The sequence below is a fragment of the Pelodiscus sinensis genome, chromosome 2 (genome assembly GCF_052426305.1).
Source record: "Pelodiscus sinensis isolate ZL-2025 chromosome 2, ASM5242630v1, whole genome shotgun sequence".
Lineage (NCBI taxonomy): Eukaryota > Metazoa > Chordata > Testudines > Trionychidae > Pelodiscus > Pelodiscus sinensis.
In genome coordinates, this window is record NC_143053.1 from 23,546,237 (window position 1) to 23,569,507 (window position 23,271).

Consider the following 23,271-nt stretch of genomic DNA (forward strand, 5'->3'; position numbering starts at 1 on the left):
CAGTAGCCTGTCTGCCGACAGCGGCCAACCCTAGGGACCCTGGAGGGGATGGACCGAAGACAGTGACCAAGCCATTTGTCTCGTGCCATCCCTCTCCAGCCTTCCACAAACTTTGGGCTGGGACACCACTCCTACCCCCTGGCTAATAGCACTCCATGGACCCAACCTCCATGACTTGATCTCACTTCCCTTTAAACTCTGTTCTAGTTGTAGCCTTCACAGCCTCCTGCAGCAAGGAGTTCCACAGGTTAACTATTTGCTTTGGGAAGAAGAACAACTTTCTCTTACTAGTTTGAAGCCTGCTACCCATTCCTTTCCTTTGGTGTCCTCTAGTCCTTCTTTATGGGAACTCAGGAAGAACTTTTCTGAATGCACCCTCTCCACCCAACCCCTGCTTTTAGAGACCTCTATTCTGTCCCCCCTCCGTCTCCTCTTTTCTAAGCTGAACAGTCCCAGTCTCTGTAGCCTCTCTTCATCTGGGACCTGTTCCCAACCCCTGATCATGTTAGTTGCCCTCCCCTCTCCCAGCCTCTCTCTTCCCCTCTCCCACCTCCTTTTCCCAGTCTCCCCCAGTTTTGTTTAATAAAGACAAATTCCATTTTTGAACACAATTGTCCTTTATTTTGTACATCAAGAAAAGGGGCTAGGGAAGGGTAAGTGGAAGGAGGTGAGGGAGGAATGGGGTATGAGCCCCCGATGGGGAGGACTGGGCTGGCTCTGCAGGCTTCTGGGGGTGGAAGCTCTCCTGCAGCCCCCCAATTGCCCCCTCTACCCAGATGGCAGCCTGCGGCAAGTGCAGCCGGGCTGATGGCCGAGTGGTGTGATGTGCCCAGTGTGGGCACTCAGGGCACTCCAAGCCAGGACTGGTTTTCAAGCAGGGCACCCCTTAGAACTGTCTGTCCGGGGTGGGGGTCGGGACCCTTTAAGCGCAGCCCTCGGCTAGCCTGAGACAGCATCTCCACGCTCTAAGTCCTCCTCTGATGCCCTGCCGGCACTGCTTCCGGCCATCCATAAGCCCTGTTCAGAGTCCACTCAATGTGGACTTGCTAGTTCGAATTAGCAAAACGCTAATTCGAACTAGTTTTTAGTTCTAGACGCGTTAGTTCAAATTAGCTTAGTTCGAATTAACTAATTCGAACTAAGTTAGTTCGAACTAGCGCTGTAGTGTAGACGTACCCTCTGCCTCCTTTTCTGCAGGGTTGTCATTTCCTCACCCCTGGGCAAAGGCTCCATATAAGGATTATTCACCACCTGAATCCCACTGAGCCATGGATTGATGTACTGCTTAGTGAAGTGCAGGTTTTGTGTGAGCCTGCCTCATAGGACTGTCTTTTACCCAAAATGTTATGCAGAGATTCACAAATGGACTCTACCAAAAATAGTCGTAAAAGCCATTAAATAATTTTGACAGAATCATCAAATAAAAGCAGTGTGAATAAAAGATCTTTACATTAAAAGATCAAGGTGAGAAGCATCTCTCTGCAGCCCTAGTGGACCCAGCTAGGGGAGGGGTACCTGTCCCCTGGCTGGGGCAGCTCCAGGTTTATCTGGCCCCAGCATGAAGAATGTAGTAAACTGTGCACTTTCCCTTCACTCCATGATGAAGGGGAACAGCTAGCAATGTTCCTGTACGATTTGAGGGGGGTGTTTCAATCCACTCCCCATACTCACTAAAAGGTGCTTGGGAGGTGAGAGACTCAGGACAGGGGCAGTCCCGGATGGTGGGGGGAGTGCCCCAAACCAGTCCCTTTCACCTGTCTGGTGATTCTGTCTTTTTTCTGTATAGTTTTCTGAGAAGCAATCCCATTCTAGGAACATTCCATTTTTGTGGCACAGCCAAACTGAATTTGGTGAATTTGTAGCTCTTACAGTTTAAGAGGAGTTCTTGAACAAACAGACTGACAGATGGACAGACAGAAAGACACAGAAAAATCTTTGTTCTGTATTCTTAAAATCTGTCTGTCTCTTAGCATAACTAACCTTATGGAAACTTCCATAGAATATTTTCTTTATTTCAGGGCCTTCAAATGTAACAGTTTGAAAATCCCCTCTGTAGTCATAATTAAAGAAAATCAGGGTTTTACCATCATCTGTAAAATCAAAGAGAGACAGTAATTCTCGCTGTGTGAGGAAAAAGCAGATAAATTATTATTTGTTAAAAGTCAACATTGTTCTTCATAATGCAGACAACAAAACTTTCAAGATAGTTCTTGCACTAAAAAACCTGGCACTATAGAATTATCATTTGTATTTTAGGTTCCCCAAACTGAAAATCATGCAACTATTTATTCCTTTTAAGGAAAGAAAAAGCTTTGTTACTAGTAGTTCCTAAATCAATGCTTTATCATTTATAACATACAATTCCTCTAGATAAATCATATTTATAGCTACATTATAATGTAGACGCCATAGTCAGTTGGAATCCTTCATTGGAAGCAGCTGTGGAATTATACCCCTGGGATAAGTCTACTCCAAGATTTGGGTTTTCAAAAGAACCTAAAAGAGTTAGGTGTAGAGCTGTGCAACAGATGAGAATTTTGTTTTTATTAAAAAGATTTTGAAATCTGGCTTTGTTCCAAATTGCAACATATGCAGAAAAAATTTGAAATTTCCAATCTCTCTATACATTAAAAAAAAAAAAAACGTATCCTGAGGGACGACAGAGTGATGTCATGTGTCACTCTGCATCCTCTCTGTCTGCCCTCAGCTCCTCCCTCTGCCTTCTCCCATGCTCCGTGGAGCCATGAGCCATGCAGCCTCCCCCAGGCACAATGGAGAAGTGGGGCTACAGGGAACCGGGGGCAGGGGAGGAGTGCTGTCCGTTCTGTGGCGCCTCAGGCTGCTTCAGAGTGAGGAGCGGTAGGCCTGGGCTGGGAAGCAGGTGGCTGGGAAGCCAGGCAGCCTGACTCTGCATGTGGCAGCTGCTTTGCAGCCTCCCTCTGCAGGCTCAGTCCTGGGTGCCTTGGGTCCAGGAACTGCTTGAGAAGAATAGAGGGAAGTGAGGCCTCTGCTTCTCTCTCAGGCAGTCAGGCAGCACTGGGGGGATTGGGCCCTGGGCAGAGACGTGCCGTAGCCTGGAGCAACTCGCAACCTGCAGAGATGCCTGTGTCCCACCCCACACCCTTGGTTGCGGGTCGCTGGTGGGGGAAAGGAGGGGTGAGTTAGCCCTCTGCCTCCTTCTGCAAACAGGACTCCCAGCCCAGTCCCACAATGCATAGGGTGTGCCAGGTTCCCTCAGCACCACCTGCGTGGAAATGCCCCTCCGGGCACCGGTGGAACCACCCTCACTGAACCCCTCCCAGCTCCGTGCCACATGAGCTGGGGGTTAACATCCTCCCCACACCCAGGCTTCCGCCCCCCCCCCCCCCCCACCGGCTTCACGCAGCTTGAGTCAGAGTGTTAGTCCCCTCCCCTCACCACACCACCCCCATTGGGCCTTTGCTCCCCTCCCCGGACTCCATGCCACACGGGCCAGTGGTTAATGCCCTCCCTCACACACTTCTCCACCCCCCCATTGGACTCCATGCAGTTGATTCCCTCCGTCAACTGCCCTCTGAGGCATCATAAAGGGGTGGCCCAGCAGTGTTCAGAGCAGCTGCCAATCCACTGGTGCTGATTCCTTGCTGGTTAGGTTGTCCGTTCGTGGGAAGGGACAGGGTGTGTGTAGGGAGGGAGGAAGGGGGATAGTGTGTATGTTGGAATTGATGGTGCGGTAAAGAGGGACAGTGAGTGTGGGGGGATGGGCAGTGTGGGGAGAGAGAGGGGTTAAGGAGGATCAGTGGGTGTAGGGATGGAGGCAGGGGGTAGGGATGGAAGGAGAGGGATGGGCAGCGTGAGGAGGGGGAGGGTTAGGAAGGATGGGTGGGTATAGAAATGGAGGCAGGGGGATGGGAGTGTAGGAATGGAGGACAGAGGTAGGGGTAGGGATGGAAGGAGGGAGTGGGCTGTGGGCCATGAGCTCCAGACTCTGGCTCTTCCCCCCAGAGACGGGGGGTTGGCGAGTATAGAGAGCAGGGGGCACCGCCCCTAGTAAATGTTTAAAAAATATATATATTCTGAAACCATCAAAACAGTATGCTTTGACATTGTCAGAACTTTTTTCTTGCTTTTCTCCCAAAATAAAATTCAGGCAAAACGGACCCAATTTTGTCAAGTGTTTTGATTTTGATGGAATTGCACATTCTGATGAAAGATAGCTCTCAAAAAGTTTCTCTGGATGACTCTAATTAGGTGCCTATCTCCTTCTGAAATTGTACTTGAGTCTTTTAAAACCCCCATTCTAGCTGTCCCATAGATGTAACCTAGATGAAAGGCTCAAGCAGAGCTCTGTGACCAGATAATATTCAACATCCTCATTGATTTCAGCCTAATCTATCATAGAAGATGTGTTGAATTGATTTTCTAAAGGCACTGAAAGCATACCACATTCTGCTAGCTGCTACTACCAGGCCCCAAGTGGTTCTGTGAAGCCATGAAAGCATTCTTGCTTTGTGTTCAGGCCCACTGACTGGGGGAATGGGGAAGGGAAGGACAAAGAGTGCAGCTATCCGAGGGCTGGGAGCTCCTGACAGCTGCTGCCATTACCGCAGGAGCCCTGGGCCCTTTAAATCGACACTGGAATGCCCGGTGGCTCTGAGTGCTGGTGAGGGGGCTCGAGGGAAGGCTGCCCTAACCCTACCCCTTCTGGGATTGCAGAGTCAGTCCCCACTAAGTCACCTGACTTAGGGCCCGGTGAGTCTGTCGGCTCCACTGTTTGTGTCTATAGATAAATCCAAGAATCGACTTACTACAATCTCAACCATGGATATGAGATCAGCATACACAATGAGGAACACGACAGTGTTTCATGATCACACATGGTTTCTAACATTCATGCTGTATCTGAATATCAGTTGTGGCACTCAGCAACATACTGGTAAGACCCTTAAGTTATGCCTACACTGAAATTAGACACCCACAGCTGGCCTGTGTCAGGTGACTTAGGTTCATGGGGCTCAGGCTAAAGGTCTATTTAATTGAGGTGCAGACATTTGGGCTGAGGCTGGAGCCCAGCGTGTAAGACCCTGCAAGATGGAAGAGTCCCAGAGGTTGGGCTACAGCCCAAACCCAAACTTCTACACCTCAGTTAAACAGTCCCTTAATCCAAGTTTCACCAGCCTGAGTCAGCTGGCATAGACCAGCCATGGCCATCTAATTGCAGTAGAGACAAGTCCTAAGAGACATGGCTTCAATTCCCTGCTCCATCATAGATTTCCTGTGCAATCTTTGGAAAGTCATCTGCACCCAGATTGTTAAAGGGATTTAAGCACGGCAATGGTGTGCTGCAATGCCTAACTTGTTAGGAGCCTAACTCATCTTCAAAGGTGTTTTAGGCTATGTCTACACTGCAGAGTGATTTCAGAATAAGCTATTCCAGAATAGTTATTCTGAACTAGCTTATTTCAAAATATTACATCTACATTAGGGAAGCCTCAAAATAGTGTAGACATGCTATCTCGATTTAGAGCCCCAGGAGAAATAACTTAGAATGGCTCTGGTGAGGAGCTATTTTGAAATAGCAGAAGTGGAGCATCAACACACACCTTATTTCGAAATAGCTATTTCGGAATAGGCGTTATTCTTTGTAGAATGAAGTTTACAGAAGTTGGCATTGAAATAAACTGTCTGTTATTTCAAAATTATTTCAAAATAACAGAATTGCTGGGTAGACGTTCACATAGTTATTTTGGAATAACAGTCATTATTCCGAAATAACTTTACTGTGTAGACAAACACTTAGGGTATGTCTACACTTGCACCCTAGTTTGAAGTAGGGATGCAAATGCAGGCATTCGAAATAGTCAATGAAGCGGGGATTTAAATATCTTGCGCTTCATTAGCATGATCTCGCCGGCGCGCTAGTTCGAATCACAGCTGATTCGAACCAGGAAGTGCGCGCCAGGATGCATTAGTTCAAACCAAACCCCTTGGTTCGAACTAAAATTACTCCTCATCATTCTAATGAAACACGGGATATTTAAATCCCTGCTTCATTGACTATTTTGAATGCCTGCATTTGCATCCCTAGTTCGAACTAGGGTGCAAGTGTAGACATACCCATAGAGATTATATGTCCTAAGTGCCTAAACCCTTTTAAAAATTAGACAGGCTCCTAAATCAGTGAGGCATTGCAATGCTGAGCCCAGCAAAGCCTAAATATGTTTAAAATCTTGGGACTTATTTTTTCTAAGAGAAAATATTTCTGTTATTTCCTTTTTCAAATATTTGGGATCTGTCCCTGTACTGCAGTGATGGGAGTCACATAAATAATTAAATAATAATAATAATGCTTATATCTTTTCATCAGTAGATCTCAAAGCACTTTACACATCATTATCTCTGTTGTAGAGATGGGAACCTGAGGCACACAGAAGTGAAATGAAAACAGGAAAACAGGCCAGTGGCAGAGCCAGAATAGAACTATGGTTTTCTATTCACTGGGGAACATTGCCTTGAGTAATAGTATGATCTCATTAGTCTAAATCAAAAAGTAATTCTATGACCTCTTTGATCCAATGCCAACTGAAATCAATGTGAGTTTTCTAAATAATTGGGTAGAATTCAAATCTTAGTTATACCCATCCATCTAAAAATCTACAGTTACTCCAGATGTACACCTATAATTGAGATCCTAAATTTACTAATGGACTCCAGATGAGATTAATATGTGATTCTATCTAGGGAAAAACAGCTTCAAATTTTTGATAATTATTTGATTAATATATTCATTACTTAAGCCATCATCAATGTCTAATTTCAGTATTTTTTAATCATACCTCCCAACGGGACAAAAAAGCATGCCATAAGATATAAAATACCTACTGTCCAAAATAACTCCAACAAGTGGCTCGTATTTTTCATTTAAAATCTCCCACAGAGCAAATGGCTCCTGGGGTGTATCAGGGAGTATTCGGAAGAGAAAAGTAATGGTGTAGTCTGAAGGAAGCCCCTCAGGGTGCAAGTATCTGTAACAGAAAGAATAGTCTAAGAATTGAAGTAATCACAGTTAAGCTGATTTAAAAGCATTCTTCATTACTTTAGACTTGTTTTTTAAAATCAAGACCATGCATCAATATGAGACAAGTATCATTATACAGTAGAATCTACTCAACCATGATGTAAGTCAGAACAATGCTACCCTTGGGATTTTTCCAAATAATTTAATTATAAACTTGATGGTGCTTTACATTTTTGAAGTGATAATCTTTGTTCTACTTTATTATTTTAATTAAAAAAGGAACTAAAATACGAGTTTCATTTTAAAAATTGAGGGCCTAATCTAGAGGTCAGTGGGAGTTGAAGGTATTCAAGGTCAAGCCATGAATTATATTAAAAGCTTCTTTTTTAAAATGCACCCACTTGTGAGATTTTTGATAATCTTAAATTTAGTAGGTGATGAAAATATAAATGACTTGAAAGACCCATAATAATAGACCTTTCCTTTCTAGTTAAACCACCTTTAAACCATTGATAGAAAAGCAATTAACTGATGACAGAGACTTTTGCATGAACTTTTATAATTATTTTTAGAATGTATTTTTAGACCCTGCCCCCTCAACAAAACCTGGGAAAAGCCATCAGCAAGAAAGCTCCCAGGAATATAGTCCCAACTGTGGCAAAACAAGATAATTTCATAAAAACACTGAGAAGGTATCTACATTAAAAAACTATTTTCCTGATGAAAGATTCTTCTTCTGTACTCGTTTCAGCCCAATAAATGCTTTTAGTTAATTTCTGCAGGGTAAAATCCAGTAATTGGCACAAAGGCGTAAAAACTAATTCATTCTTTTCCTCTGCTGCTCTTTTGCTGGTTCAACGCTTCTGTGTGGGGGAATGAATGTGGAGGAGCCATGGAACATGCATAGCACACCAAGCAGGGCACAGGCAGGTTAAGGGAAGGTCAAGAGTCCCTCCCATCACCCTTCTTCTGCATGAGGGAGACAATAAGTACTCAGTGGCAATTCTTTACTTCCCCCTGTGTGCCTCTTCATAGGATCTAGTCCTAGCTCTCAAGCTGTGTGGTGGGTCCTGGATTTAAACAGAGGCAAACTGTGGTGCACTTCCGTACGGCACATAGCGCTTATCATAGGAAGTCCCACTGCAAAACAGTGGGGACTATTCAAAGAGTTCAGTAAGATTGAACATGAATAAATTATCACAATGCGGCCCTAAATTTGTATATGCTAAATTGATAATCACCATATTGCAACCTGTCTTAAAATGGCTCATGTCTCAAGCTAAAAATTGTCATTGTGCTCACTTTGCTTGGCAGTGTAAGTCTGGAGTGGAGTTAGGTCAGGACTTGGCTATCCAAGAAATATTCTTGCAGTTCAACTTAGAACACACACTGAAATTACATGTTGGTTTCCACATTTTTCTACCATGGAAATGCTAAATCTAAAGTAAGTCATGTCCTGAACTGGGCATTAGGATCATAATATAGGCATTAACACTTACTTAGTAGGCTGGGAAATTAAGGCATCTTTATGCAGTCTGTAACATGGATAAGCATTAAAAGTACCAGGTTCCATAGATACTCCTTCGACTGTCGAAAACTCCTTTTCAACCAAGCCAAACATTTCCATCATTTTAAATCCTGGAAAGCATAAAAATATTAAACATATCCTTTTAAATTCATTATGTTAAGGGACAAATTGAGCTACATAGAGAAGCTTCATATCACCAGGTAGTTAACAGCTGTTTTTATAATGGAAAGTAAGTAATTTATTATCTAAATGTGTGAATATCAGTAAATGAAAGTGATTCCACAAATGCAGAATCTATTATCATAATACTGTACCTGCTAAACTGTTGCCATCCTTATATACCAATGGGCAGGCTGGAAAACAATTAAAAATACATTTAAACTTAAAAGACTATTAAATATTTCAAAACGTATCTGTTTTATTTCTTCGTATAAAGAGCAAACTAAAATAATCTCTCCTAAAGGAGGTCTTCTGGTGAATCAATAGACATTAATAGACTACATATCCAGTTCTGGGAATCTGAGAAGTAAACCCACAGCTAGACCAAGCAGGGCTGCTCCCTCAGTATGCCCTGCAGTGCAAGTCGGCTAGTATGGTTCAGTACGCCATGCCAGCAAGACATTTCTAGCCAGCACCCTGCCCCCAGAGCTGCCTTTCCTCCAGATCTGTCTGTAGGGAGCCCCACAGGAGAACAGCTGGGGGCAGTATGGCAGATGGAGGAGCTGCCAGCACACTGCTCCTTTCCCGGCTGCACCTCCCAGCGATGAAAGGAGAAGAACCCTCAGTCCCACCACCCAGCCCTGTTCTCCAGTAGGACTGCCAGTGTATGGAGCCGGGGAGAGGCAGCTCCCTGGAAGGGCAGGAGTAAGTGCTGGGACTTCTGCACCTTTCCCTGCTGGCAGGGGCAAAACAGGGAAAGCAGAAGAACTGTCAACAGCTCTTGTACCACCTTCAGCACAGGCAACTGGAGCCTGTGAAGGGAGGAGGTACAGGGATGACCACCCAGAGGAACAGGGAGGGGGCATGAGGAGGCACCCCATTTAGCAATTAAGATTTTGGCCAGGGCACAGGGAGGTGATGCACCTCTAGAATGCTACCATGAGTCACCTATGGCCCCCAATTCCCCACCCCTAGGAACGTGAGATGAGTATGGGGAGGAGTGCAGTCACGTGGAGGGTTACATGCCCCTGCTTAAGTAAATGTTCCCCCCACGACTGCTCATACTGGTAAGAAATGTATTTTACTGGCACCACTAGGTCTGACTCAGCTCTCCAGCGGAGCATCAATGACTCAACTCTCAGGCATGCTGCAGCAGCCTATCCATGAGCAGGGCCAAGTCAAATAGCCTCAGAGCACGGATAGCAAGGGCTTGGCTAGGAACCTTCCTGCTGTCTCATGTTGTTACCAATTCTCCAGCTGTCCAGACTGCCCTGAGGTCTGTCCCCATTCCTAGGGTTACCAGGTAGCTTCAACAAAAATACCAGACACACTTGATCTCAGAATGGAGGTAAACCAGCTGGTGGGAAGCAGAGCTGGCAAGGGTGGGGGGCAGCAGGGCTGGCCGGGGGAGATCAGGAGGAGGAGGAGGGGGAGAACCGGCCGGTGGGAAACAGGGTTGGTCGGGGGGAGCGGGGCTGGCTGGGGGTGATGGGACCGGCCAGTAGGAAGCAGGGCAGAAGGGGGTCAGGGGAAGCGGAGCTGGCTGGGGAAGATGAGGAGGAGGGAGAGGGGGAAAACCGGCCAGTGGAAAGCAGGGCTGACCAGGAGGGGGTTGGGGGAAGCGGGGCTGGCCAGAGGGTGGAGCGAGGGGAGAGAATCAGCTGGTGGAGAGTTGGGCTGGCCCAGGTGCTCGCAGATCCCGGGTTCTGCCCATCCCGTGCACGGTCCTGGCGAAACCCGAGCAAGTCTGGCCCCGGGGATTCCATCCCACCCTGGCCCCACCTCCCTCGCGTAGATGCATATTGCCTGGATGGTAGACACACTCATGCAGCATGAATGTATCTACCAGGCAGTTCACAACTACATACTGATATTTCTAATAATAATAAAACTTACCTAATTAGGAAATAGTGGACATTTTATATGTCCGGTATTTTCCCAGTTTGTTTCTCAGACAGAACCCCCAAATACCAGACTGTCCGGTTCAAAACTGGACACCTGGCAACCCTACCCATTCCTTGTCCAAGTCTTTTCTGTGCCCTATTTTGGATCTCCCTGATCTTGCCCTGCACTGCACCTGCCTCTTGACTGACTGACTCCGATTCATCTTTGACCTTTGGCCTGCTTCTGGACTCTGACTACAATCCTGATTTGGCTTTCCTATGGACTCTGTCCTAGACTCTGACCCACAGCCTCTCCCCAGGCCCTGGTTTCAGTTCAGTATTGCCCTCTGTCTGGTCCTGAGTCGGTGTCTGGATTCAACCACTGTCAGCCATGACAACCTAGAACTGAGGGCCTAACAGCATCTCATGCGGCACCAGTAGTTGTTCCAAGCTAGCATACAAATTAAAGTGCACTTTTAAAAATGTTGACCTGAATGTCAAATAAATAATATTGCTGAGTTTGCAAAGGCCTGGTCTAATGATGTATAATGTTGAAACTGCAACCACTAAGAAGTAGACTGTACGGATTAAGAAAGGTGCATAGCAATACAATAAAAGCAACATTCTTGTGCAGCCAGTTCTGAAAGATTGCAGAAATTCACGTTAGCTACATATAGGCCATTTTCTAGGTATCAATATAATAGAACATAATAAGGGTATGTATATATGGAAATGTGGAAAATGCTCTCTGATAATGCCCTGGACCAGAAAGACCCTCTTTTCCTCTAGCCATAGAGGGTCTAGAAAAATGACACCCCCTGGTTTTGGACGGGTGCCAGCATTATAGCAGGAAAATCCTTGCTCCACCCTTTCCCTTTGGGCTGTAACTTTTCCAGTTTGTGTGCTCTGCACATACTAGAATTTGGTCCTGGGGAATACATTTTACAGATGTTGTTTAAATAAAGAATGTTTAGTCAACATTAAACATAAAATAGGTTAAAGGTCTATACAAAATAAAAAGTTAAAAATTGTAGACCAAAAGTCTTCTCTCATTTACCCTGCTGTAAATTCAGAGCAACTTCTTTTTGCTCAAGGAGTTACTCTGGATCACACCAGTATAACAGATGTTCCTGAATAATTGCAACCAGAACCTCATTAGTCTCATACCACAATAATATTGTAGCAATGAGATCTACAAAGATATTAGAAAACTGGCTGTATTTTTCAATGGTATAGAAACAGAATTTTTGGACTAGAAAACCAAATTATAAAAAATGAACTCCTTATTTAGCAGGTATTGAATGTTGCACAGGTACAAATACAAATCAAAATGGCTAACTTGCTGATGCAGTTTCACAGACAAAAGTGATCAGTTCATCTTCAATCTTTTCAAAGGCATCAAAATCATCCACAAAGAAGACATGTCTTTCACTAGGCTTGCTGCCAATGTTAACTAATTCTGAATAATCTGCATCCGCCACACCAATAGCAAAAATGCTGAAACCTAAAAAAGAAAAAGGAATGTTCTCGTGATTTGTTCATTCAAAGAGCGGAAATCAAATATAAACATATCATTTCCTTTGGCTCCTTTCCTGGCTAAATGTACAAATAGAAAAATTCTTAATTTTCCTACAATGCATATGAAAAGTCATGCATGTATCCCAAGTAACGCACTCAGCAGTTCCAAAAGAAATCTCATGGTAATATTTTTCCTTTGGCTATTTAAGCACATGCATAAGTATAATTCTCTTTGACTTCAATGGGATTTAAACAAATGCTTAAAGTTAAGCATGTTCTTGTGTGTTTTGCTGATTTCTTCCATGTTTAAATTTAAGCATCCGTTTAAAATGCTTTGCTGAACTGATGCCTGAGTGCATTTCAACAACAACAAAAACCAGCTGTATAGTATATTACAAATACAAAGCACCCAAATCAATTGCCTTGATTTTTTGAATAGATTTAACTCTATGCAATAGAAGTGGAGTTTAAATGTCACTTTTTATACTGGTTTATTTTCATTTCAGATTAATCAGTGATTAAACCCCACAGGTTGAGCCTGCTCCACAATTTCCTCTGATGGGTCATATTTTGAACTGGGAGCCTGATCTTGATTATGAAAATGGGAGCAAATCTGGCTTGCAAGTTTGAGGAGGAGCAAACAATAATTATTCATCAAAAATATTTCTTGATTCTTTCCTTTCCATGTTCTGACAATAAAAATGACCTATCTGTAATGTTCTGAATACTGGCAAAGCCTGCTTTAGTCCGTGGGAGTCTTTCCATTGACTTCAATAGGCACTGAATGAGGCCCACCCACTCACCCATGATTTTCTATGGCCAGTAGAAGGGCTTTCCTAGGAGAGGATTCCAACCTCTGAATACCTTTCACAGGTACACCAGAGTTTCACCATAATAATTCTTATTATTTGTATTATAATAGCACCTACATGTCCAACCTAGGGATGTTCAATTTTGACTAATCAGCTAATCAAATAGTCGATGAAGTTTCCATTGACTACTTGATTAGCCGATAAAGGGTGGAGTGGGATGCTTGCTATCCCAGCTGCGCCTCTGCCTTTTAAAACTAGTAAGAGCCCTCCACAGCTTACTGCATTTAAAAGGCAGAGGCGCAGTGAGGAGCCTGGGGCGAGTCATGGCGCCATTTCCCCCGTTGCACCTCTGCCTCCCCTGCGGAGACGATGCTGGCGGGAACTGGCTTTTACGCCAGCTCCCCCAGAACTGGCTCCAGTTTCACACCCTTGCTGCCTCTGAAAAAGAGGCAGCAAGGGAGGAGGACGCAACTAGTTGAGTAGTGACTCAACTACCCAATAAGACTAGGCTTATCAGGTAGTCGACTAGTCGCTTATATCTCTAGCCCAAACCATCTTTGTGCCAAGCATCATTCACATGCATTGGGCAGGTTCATTCTACAAGGACAGGTCAATCTAAACTACGCAATCTGAGTAGCATCACTCAAATTGACATAGCTTAGATCTACTTACTGTAGAGACCACACAGCAAGGGACTGTCAGAAAAAACGCTTCTCTTGACTCCTCTTATTCATCTTATTCTGCTGGAGTACTGGAGTCAACAGGAGAATGACTGGCAGTCGATTTTGTGGGTCTTTACTAGACTTGCTAAACTGACCTTCAGTGGATCGATCACTGCAGCATCAATCCACACCAAAGTGGAGACTCGGGATGTTAAAAAAGTGGATAATTGGGTAAACAAGTAACTGTTGAAACACTGAGCAGTTACATGGTTATTTGCACACACAGCGCTGAGCATCAGCCAACTCCGTGGGAGCCAGTGCTCACCAGGAGCCAGCTATTAAATTAGCTCCCAGTGTGCACTGGCTCATGCCTGCCGCTCCATTCCTGGGTGCCAACTGTTGTCCTGCGCTGCCGCCTCTGATAAAAAGGCAACAGCGTGGTTTAGCAGCCGCTTCCCGGGAGCAGGGTGAGGGCCTGCTTGTAACCATGATTGTTAACCATGACTGTCTCTCTAGCACAGTGGCTCACAACCTTTCCAGATTACTGTATCCCTTTCAGGAGTCTGATTTGTCTAGCTTACCTCCAAGTTTCACCTCACTTAACTACTACCTGCTACCAAAATATGACATAAAATACAAAAAAAATCCCAGTGCACTATTGCTAAAAAAATTGCATAGTTTCTCATTTTTACCAGATAATTATAAAATAAATCAATTGGGATATAAATCTTGACCATACATTTCAGTGGATAGTATACAGAGCAGAACGAACAATTTTAGTTTGTATGGACTTTGCTAGTATTTTTTATGCAGCCTGATGTACAACTAGGCAAATATCTAGATGAGATGAGATGCCTAACATGGATGAGAATATGATTTATAAGATTCTGTCTGAAAATACTTAAGCTTGTGAGCAGTCTGCATGATTTTAAAAACATGCACAAATATTGAGCTAATAATACTAATACTAATACTAATAACCAGGGCTCGCTGAACCATGGCAAGCCCCGCTCGCCAGCCGCACTGTCCGGCGATCTGCGCATGCACAGATCGCCCGAACCCAGCTCTTCCGGGTTACAATCTACTCGCCATAGGCGAGTAGATTGTATAATTTGTCGAGCCCTGCTAATAACTACAAATAAATTATATAAAATGATACTTATTCCCTAGTGGAATTCAGAGTTTCCCAGTATGTGCTGTCTGCTTTAAATCTTACTTGGATTAGATTTATATAACCTTTTGTGGCAGAAATTATCCATATTGAATGTCTGGGCTTAAACAGGGATGATGACGATGGAGGAGTGGGAAAAACTGAAAATGCAAACATTTTCTAATATATATGTTACCATCCAGTTGCATCTCTCTGGAGACTTTGTTCACATCATCCTGTGATCGTCCATCAGTAATGACCACCAAAACCTTAGGGATGCCCCTTCTTATGCCTGAATCAGTAGTAAACAAGGCCTCCCTTGCATGCTTAATTGCTTTGCCTGAAACAGAATAAATCCTTTATGAAAATAATCTGGTTTATGATAGATTTTCTGTTTGTACTTAATACACTGATAAAAGAACAAAGTCCCATATAAATTATTAGGTCAAGATTTTCAAAAGCATTTTCCTAACGCCAAGCTTCTAAAGCCATGTGTAGACACCTAAATAGGTAGCCTGATACTGGAAAGTGCTAAGAGCCCAGTAGCAAACTCTGACTTCAGTGAGAGCTGATGTATACTTGGCTATTTGGAAAATCAGGCCACTTCGATAGGTGCATAAATATAGATTTAGGAACCTAAATTTGACTCTGCCTCTTGACCTTTGGCTTCCTGGGTAGAAAAATGGAAAGGTGTAATTGTGACCATCACAAGTGGTCATTGAAGTGTAAGTAGCCAGATGAAATCGGGGGGAGGGATAGTCAGTGGTTTGAGCACTGGCCTGTTAAACCCAGGATTGTGAGTTCAATCCTTGAGGAGGCCATTTAAGGTTTAGGGCAAATCTGTCAGGGATGGTACTTGGTCCTGCTATGAGGGCAGGGGACTGGACTTGATGACCTCTTAAGGTCCCTTCCAGCTCTATGAGATGGTATATCTCCATTAAAAAAAAAATCTGTGACATCTGAGAAGATAAACCCTATGGCTCCAAACAACCTCATCAGTACTCAAGCTGAATTCCCTCCTCACTGGCTAAACAAAAGTCTGGTTAGAATTAGTTATCAGTCAGCCTTCTCCCTCCACAAAGACCCCAAACCCTCCTCTGAGACTTAACTCTCCCCTCTCATAAAACAGACCTCCCCCTTCTGCTAAAACCCCTGCACAACTTTTCTCTTTGGGATGAAATCCCTCACTTTTCCTCCTGCCAGCATGAATCCACATCAGTGTTTTCTATAAGCTGTCCAGGAGAAATTCAAATGCTGCCCCACTGATTAGCGGAGCTCCTGCCCACAACAAATTTTGTTTCTCCTGCTGGCACACATTTGCACATGGCTCAGTGCACATAATTTATTTCAACGCATGGATGGAAAGGATTAGAGGGAACATTGATCCACATTACTTCCCGTCCCACCTTCTCCAAACCCCACAGCCATTTGCCTTTGACAGACCATTTCCCCTTCACTGATCCCCAGCCCTCTAGTTGTATTAAGGTCCCAAAGTGCAGAGTTGCATCACGTGGGCAGTGCAACCAGGAGATCACCAGGGCTTTCTGGCCATGATGACGTGGGGCATTTCAGAATCTCACTTGACATCCTCACTGCAAACTATCTTCATCACCACTCTTCTTGCACTCATGTCACATGGCCTTATCCTGGAAAGCCTCTTTGCAAACAGAGGAGTAACTTCTGTACAGAGAAGGGTCATACAAAACTGTCTCACAGCCTGCAACTTCTCTCACCTGTTTTAGTGTTTCCTCCTTTGTATGCTATTTGCCGAATAGCTTCCAGAAGAGTCTCTTTGGTTTTGTACAGATTCAGTTTAAATTCTGTCCTGGGATCATCACTGAACTGAGCGATTGCAACCTGTATACAGAAAACATGTTAATTAGTAACCACCGCTCAAAGCACGTGAGCTCATTTACATCAGAATTATTTGGACCTTTGCACTCTCCTTCACTTACAGCCATTTTTATTTGTTGATTTATTTGTTTATCTATTTTTTAAGATTTCACTATTTTGCTCTCACTATTTCACAGTTTTGTTCTCTGCAGCATTGGCTACTGGCTATCACTTTCTGGTTTCACTAGGTAGTAGACAGTTTTTCCACTTTGGCAAAAGAATTCCCTACCCAGCCCAAGGGCATAATCCTATACCAAGTTGCTCATATATGTAGTCAATCCCATACCAAGTTCATTCAGAAATAGTTGTCTATGAGTAACTGAGATTTGGACTGAAATTTAGGAAGTATTAGAAATAACATGAGAACCTATTATTCGGTTATCTCCTCTCTCATATATGCTGCTGTGTGCGAGTCCTGCCCTGCCTTAAATTAGGCATGAATTTCTGTGGGATTGGGAACTATGTTTAAAAAAAAATTGTGCTGATAGGAATAAAAAATTAAGAGGAAGTAAGAACCTAATCTTCTTCTATGTTTGGAAAGTGCCTAATACCTTTTGTGTGCTATTATATGTTAAATATTAAACAAAATTAACACAGCAATATTTACACTCAGCTGTATTTTTAAAAGGTTATAAAAGCTCTTCCTGAGCACGTTCAGTGTTTATCATCTTTTCCCGTACAAGTACTTTAAAACATGAGCATGGTAATTATTGTAAATATTGTGCTTTATTTTATTTCACATTAATGCTTAGTCTAGAGCAGATGAATTAAAAACTAAGAAAAAAATAAACTTACAATTTTTAATGTGAGTGAAGGCCAAGGATTGAAATAAACACCATACAAAGGGGCAGTACAAGGCCTAATTATTACTTAAATTGTGAGGACTTGAGAAAATTGAAATATTTTTAGGCATTGTGCTGTCTGTCTTGTATATCATCTCACCCTCTGGAATATATAAAATAAGATACTACAGAGGAACAGCTGCCAGAACTCAGTTTGTGTTTTCAAAAGAAGTGTAAACCACACTTTGATTGGTTCAGTTCTAGATACTAGATACAATTGTTTGGCTACTCTCTCTCTCTTTGTATTTATTACCTGAGTTCCATCAGGACCAATTCTGTCCAAAGCGCCAACTGTGCTGTACAGGAATCCAATTATTTTATTGAAATTGTCATCTCCAATACTCCATGACCCATCCACTAAAAACACGAGGTCAGCCTTGGCAGCTTTGCAAACTGAGGAGCAACAAATATTTTGGAAGTTACTTTTCGGCCATTGGTAACATCTTTGTTAATACTCACTAAAAAGGCCTCAATTTAGCAATTAGGTCTGCTGGCATGGACTCCCTAGTGCATCCAGAGTAAACAGGATTCTGCATGGGATGAAGCATCTACACTAGCAGATGTGACTATATATCAGATGTAAAGGTCCTAACGGTGCTTAAATATTTTGCTAAACATTTTAATTTTAAAATAATGAAGCACGCACATTTATACAAGGACACAATGAGTTGTTATAGAAGGTAACATTGTGAGGAATCCTCCATTCCCAGACTGTGTAACTGCTCTGCAGAAGCTCATCCAGCTGACAGACTTGAGTGAGCTCTGTAACTCCTGAGAGGTACAGGTAGCCAGTGCAAGGGAATAACGAGGAAACTTTCATTCCTTTACAGCCCAATACAAGCAAACAATCTGGCCTTGGGATCTCCTATTCCATGGCTACCTACTCCTGCAAGCTATTTGGTAGAAGGGCCCCATGGAGCTGAGGTCCAGCTCACAGAGGAGTTACTCCCTACAAGGTTCTTTGGAATCTACTCCCTAATTTGCACAGCAATTGCTTATGGCAAGAAAATGGGCATAAATTGAGGTTATCTCTGAATTTTGTTTTTACCCTGCACAGAAGAAATTCATCTAAGAGCTCATCTAGACTATGGGGAAGATTCAAAAGAGGATATGCAAATTCCCACGGAATTTGTATATCTTCTTCCAATCTTACTTTCAAAAGCAGAGCTTTAGAAAGTGAAAGTAGTCATGGTGCGTTTTTTCGGCATCCCCCCTTTTTTGAAATGCTGCGTAAACCTAATTTTTTTAGGAAAAGCAGCTTTTCGAAAAAGGGGAGAAAGATGCTGAAAAAAATGCCTCTTGGCTATTTTCCTACTCAGTGGTTTGAGCATTAGTCTGCTAAAACCAGGGTTGTGAGTTCAATTCTTGAGGGGGGCCATTTAGGGATCTGGGGCAAATCTGTCAAGAATGGTACTTGGTCCTGCCGTGAGGGCAGGGGACTGGACTCGATGACCTCCAGTTCTAGGAGATAGGTATATCTCCATATATTATTATATTCTATTTCTTGCAGATTTCAGCTGAAGTGTACTCATCTTCGGGTATATTTGCTGCCGAACAGTTCTATTAATTGCATAAGATCCCTTTCTTGCAGTATCTACAGAGGAGTTCCTCAGCTGGTTTAAAATGGCATAGCTCCACTGACTTCAAGTTGAGGAGCTGGCCAACAATAAAACACTCTGAACAGAAACATGTATGAGACTCTATATGAAACTCAGGGTCGAATATAGGAGATTAAGAAGCCAAAGGAAGCCTTTATTTAAACAGGAGAGTTGTGAGTATAGTACGTGCACATGACAATATTTGAGTGGACTAGACAAATCATGTTGTTTTATGAGTCTAACAACTTCTAGGATAGTGGTTTTAAACCTGTGCATTGAACTGTGGGGTTTGATGAGGGGATCTGTAGACTATGTCTAAGATTTTTAAAGAGGTCTGTGCCACCATTCAAAATTGTTTAGGGGTCAGCAAATGTTACCACTATTCTAAGTTATACACTGATCTACAGTCAAATTTGCCTGTTGACTTCTGTTGCAACATATTTAAAATGTGTTAATGATTGACCATTTATATGCTTTGCATAAATTTACCAAGTCCCCAAACAATAAAACACAATTTAGGGAAAGTTCGTCAATGCATGTAAATCAGCTCAGATCCATTAGTTTCCATGGAGCTACATCCATTTACACTAAATAGGAATCCAGCCCTGGAAATCCATAAAAGTGCTACATGAGTTCAGTCTATTTTAAATCTATAAACCCAACACTTATTTACCTTCTTTTGCCGGAGGGATTGTAGGAGGTGGAACTGTTGTTGAAGGAGGGGTCGGTGGTTGAGTTGGAAATGGTACTGGAAATTAAAAGAAAAGAACACCAAGGAGAAATCTTATCTGAAGACACTTTCACACATTTCCCAGTTATTTGAGGTAGGGCATTTTCTTCTTTTTTGTTTTGTTTGCAGGTATATACCTACACAGTTATGCAATCCAAAGGCCAGCATGGATTGATTTCATCTACTACTGCAGCTACTACCAACTAAGGCCTAAATTGTGGCTTTGCCACAATCTCCTTGTATGATACAGTGTGTTCTGCTGTCCCAGAAGTAGGGAAGCCAATTGTGACAAAGACACTTTCCCCTACTCTGACAGGACATATCTTGCACAGGCCATAGACTTGGTGCAGTGTCCATACCCCGTTGTGCTATGGATAATTCTCCTTTCCCTTCCTGATTTCCTCCCAACCTGGCCAATAAGAAAAGGAACAACTCCTCAAAGTCTGGTTTCCCCAGCATGTGTTATATACAGTACAGATAGCTAGCACAGGGAGAGGCTTTCCATCGCTGTACAGTCCTGTGTAGGCATGCAGAAGAAACAACAGTCTGGCCCTAAAGCAACTGTCCCTTAGCTCATCTGGTAGAGATTGGTGTTTTTTCAGCTGGAAATCAGATTTGTAGCTCTCTCTGTGTGTGTAATATTGAATCATTGTGCCTGTTGCTGCCTGCAGTGCATGATTTGTTACAAGGTTACTATGCACAAGGAAAAATCATGGAAAAACTATATTCCTTGTCTTTTACTTCATGTAAAGATGAGTCTCTAAATGGCATGCTCCCAGAAATGAGGCTGAACAAATCATTGGCTACTCACAGCTTTGCTGTGGTTGTGACAATGATTGAATAAAGAAGCTTTGTTAGCAAATTTCAATATAGTTTTAGGCTGAGTTCAGAGGTAACATGTAAATACTTGATTTCTACATTTATGACTGAGGAAAAATTCCCAGCCTTGTCAGTCAACATTCCTTCCAGTATTCTTGTAATGCACGGAACCACATCCGATGCAGTTAAATGTTGTTCCTTGGGGGAAAGTGTATTTGATATTCCCCACAATGTATACATTGTGTGTAAGGTTACAGGAGGTAAGGGCAGTTGCATAAAGCCGTCCTTCAGAAAGGATTACCAGAAAGACTTCAATATAAAGGGATTTGAACTCCACAGCTACATCCACTGGGCCCAATCTCACTCCCGGGCTGAAATTGCACATAGTGCTAGGATGGGTCAGGAGACGGAAGGGGAGGCACAGCTGGTGAGGGGCTTCTCCAGCAATATGGGGGATGGAACTGTGGGTGGCCTGGGGGTCCTCTGGAAGAGGGCTGGTGCTAAGGGTTTCTCCGGGCTTATGGTTCTGGCTGAGAGCAGGTAACAGGGGTCCCACTAAGTCTTCTGTCCTGGGGCCCAAAATTCCTGTCAGTGGACCTGGTTTAAAGTGAGATAGGGAGAAGAGAGAGTGGAAGCTGGGGAAAAAAGTGTTCTGTTTCCTTCCCTTCATCCTTTGTTTTGTCTCACTACATTGTAAGCTCATCAGAGCTGGAACCTGCCTTCTTCTATGCTTGTGAGGCATCTAGCTCACTTTACGCCCTTAGAGGAATAATAATGGGTACAATTTTCAAAAGAATCCCAGTGACCTACGAGCCCAAGTCCCACTGACTTTTGAAAAAAATTTCCAATGACAGCTTCAAAGATCTGAATCTTTCACTAGTTCTCTGTGTTTTGGACACTTGGTTTTCTCTGCTGTCCATGTTTTGAAATCCTCTTTAGTGAGTCATTGATTTTACAGCCAGAAGGGACCACTTGTGAACTGAGCTAAAACATCTTCTCCCTGCTTTGTTAGAGGGCCGTGTCTTCTACCCCATTCCTGTGTGTAGTTATTAGCTCCTGGGAGAAATGCATAGCTATGAGTGAGAATACTCTGGAAGAAGCAACCCTTTGAGCACAATTAGGAGAAGAATAATTAGAAGCCCCCCGTAAAAGAGTAAAAAAAAATTCCCAACCACCCTTTGGCCCCTGTGTGATTACTATACATTAGTTCCGGCCTCTTCCCTTACTAGTGAGGGGACAACCAACGGTGATCATGAGGTGGCTGAACTTTAAGAGACTTCACTTACATGTTGTTTCCATGATGCTTACTCCAGGGCCCTCTAACTCCTGAAGTTGTGCATAGACACTGACTTTATACTCAGTGCCAGGCGTGAGCTCAAAGAAGCAATGGCTAGGTGTCCCTCCACCAAGGATTACTTCTTTCTTTCTCCCATCTGGAATTACAAACCATTAGAACAGAATGTGATCTACCATTTTACAGAATGAATGTGTCATAGAATGGCCTGAATCTGGAAGGGAATGTGACAGGAAGTGAAGTGGCTATAGGAACGCTCTATTTATTAATTGTTTTGTGCCACATGCTGCCTTCAGTCTGGATGAAATTCATGCCTGTGCAGAAAGGCCCATCAAAAGGCCTGGGCACCATTTAATGCTCCTAACTCCCAATCAGGCCTGCTGGCACGGCAGGGCAGGGCAGGACAAAGGGGGCCATTGCCCCAGGGCCTGGTGATTCAAAAGGGCCTGGGGCTCCCGGCCGCCACCATTGAAACTGGCAGCGGCAATGCCCAGAGCCTTGGGCCTTTTAAATCCCTGCCAGAGCCCCATGCTGCCTGAGGAGAAGGGAGTACCACACGGCATGCTCCAGACAGCACTGAGAGCTGGCTGTGGGGAGGCTGCAGCGTGGGCGGTACTGAGGGCTGGCTGCCCCAAGCCCAGCCTCTTCTGACTGGGGCCACACCCTTCTGGGAGCATGTAGCCACCTTTCTCTGCCCTCACCCCAACACACACACGTTGCCCAGGAGCCAGGGGAGGCTCTTGGCTCCCCTGCTCTCAATAGTGCTTATGTAGAATTCAAGTGGTGTCTCTGCAGATTCACTCCCTGTGCATTAAAGCCCTGATCCAAATGCTGTTTAAGTTCATGGGGATACTTACATTGACTTCAGTGGGCTTTGGATCAGGCCTTGAATGAATCACAGATGCCACTGAGAGTTGTGCTATATACTGGAATCAAATTTTGTTCTCAGACTGGGCATCTTGCTCTCATCTTGCATTCATTAAGTGCAGGAAGGACCTAAGCAGTAACATCTTTAATATTTACTGGGCTCTGAGGGGAATTTTGTTTAATTCTCAACTGGAAGAAAGAATGACTATATGGGCATTGGAGAAAGGGTGGGCACTGAAAACTAACTGATGGATGTCTTAATAATTAACATAAAGCATTTGACAGAAGTAAGCATCCGTAAGAGAAAAAGGAGAGTTACAGGGAAATGAAAGCAAGTATACTACACATTCTATGCAGTATTCATTAACCATGCCAATAAGTCCCGTTTGTTGCCAAATAAAAACCATTTTATGCATATCAGACTGAGTAGCAATACTATGAAGATAATTGACAACTGGTTGAACAAGAAGCAGAACAAGCTGGACAATGAAAGCTCTTCATGACAGATATTAACAAGGA

The 23,271-nt window shown here is 43.5% G+C and overlaps 1 protein-coding gene across 5 annotated transcripts in view; it reads right to left on the minus strand.

Moving 5' to 3' along the window:
* COL14A1 (collagen type XIV alpha 1 chain) overlaps positions 1–23,271 on the minus strand; it is a 187,387-nt gene that overhangs the window by 62,426 nt on the left and 101,690 nt on the right. For all 5 annotated transcript variants that reach the window (XM_014580808.4, XM_006137507.5, XM_014580806.4 and 2 more), the window contains 10 exons: positions 21,878–22,024; positions 19,716–19,790; positions 17,698–17,837; positions 16,443–16,566; positions 14,906–15,049; positions 11,907–12,071; positions 8,840–8,878; positions 8,497–8,635; positions 6,862–7,004; positions 1,981–2,090 (listed from right to left, as the gene is read on the minus strand). In XM_014580808.4, coding sequence (XP_014436294.3) covers positions 1,981–2,090; positions 6,862–7,004; positions 8,497–8,635; positions 8,840–8,878; positions 11,907–12,071; positions 14,906–15,049; positions 16,443–16,566; positions 17,698–17,837; positions 19,716–19,790; positions 21,878–22,024 — 1,226 coding nt within the window. The remainder of the gene's footprint in view (positions 1–1,980; positions 2,091–6,861; positions 7,005–8,496; positions 8,636–8,839; positions 8,879–11,906; positions 12,072–14,905; positions 15,050–16,442; positions 16,567–17,697; positions 17,838–19,715; positions 19,791–21,877; positions 22,025–23,271) is intronic.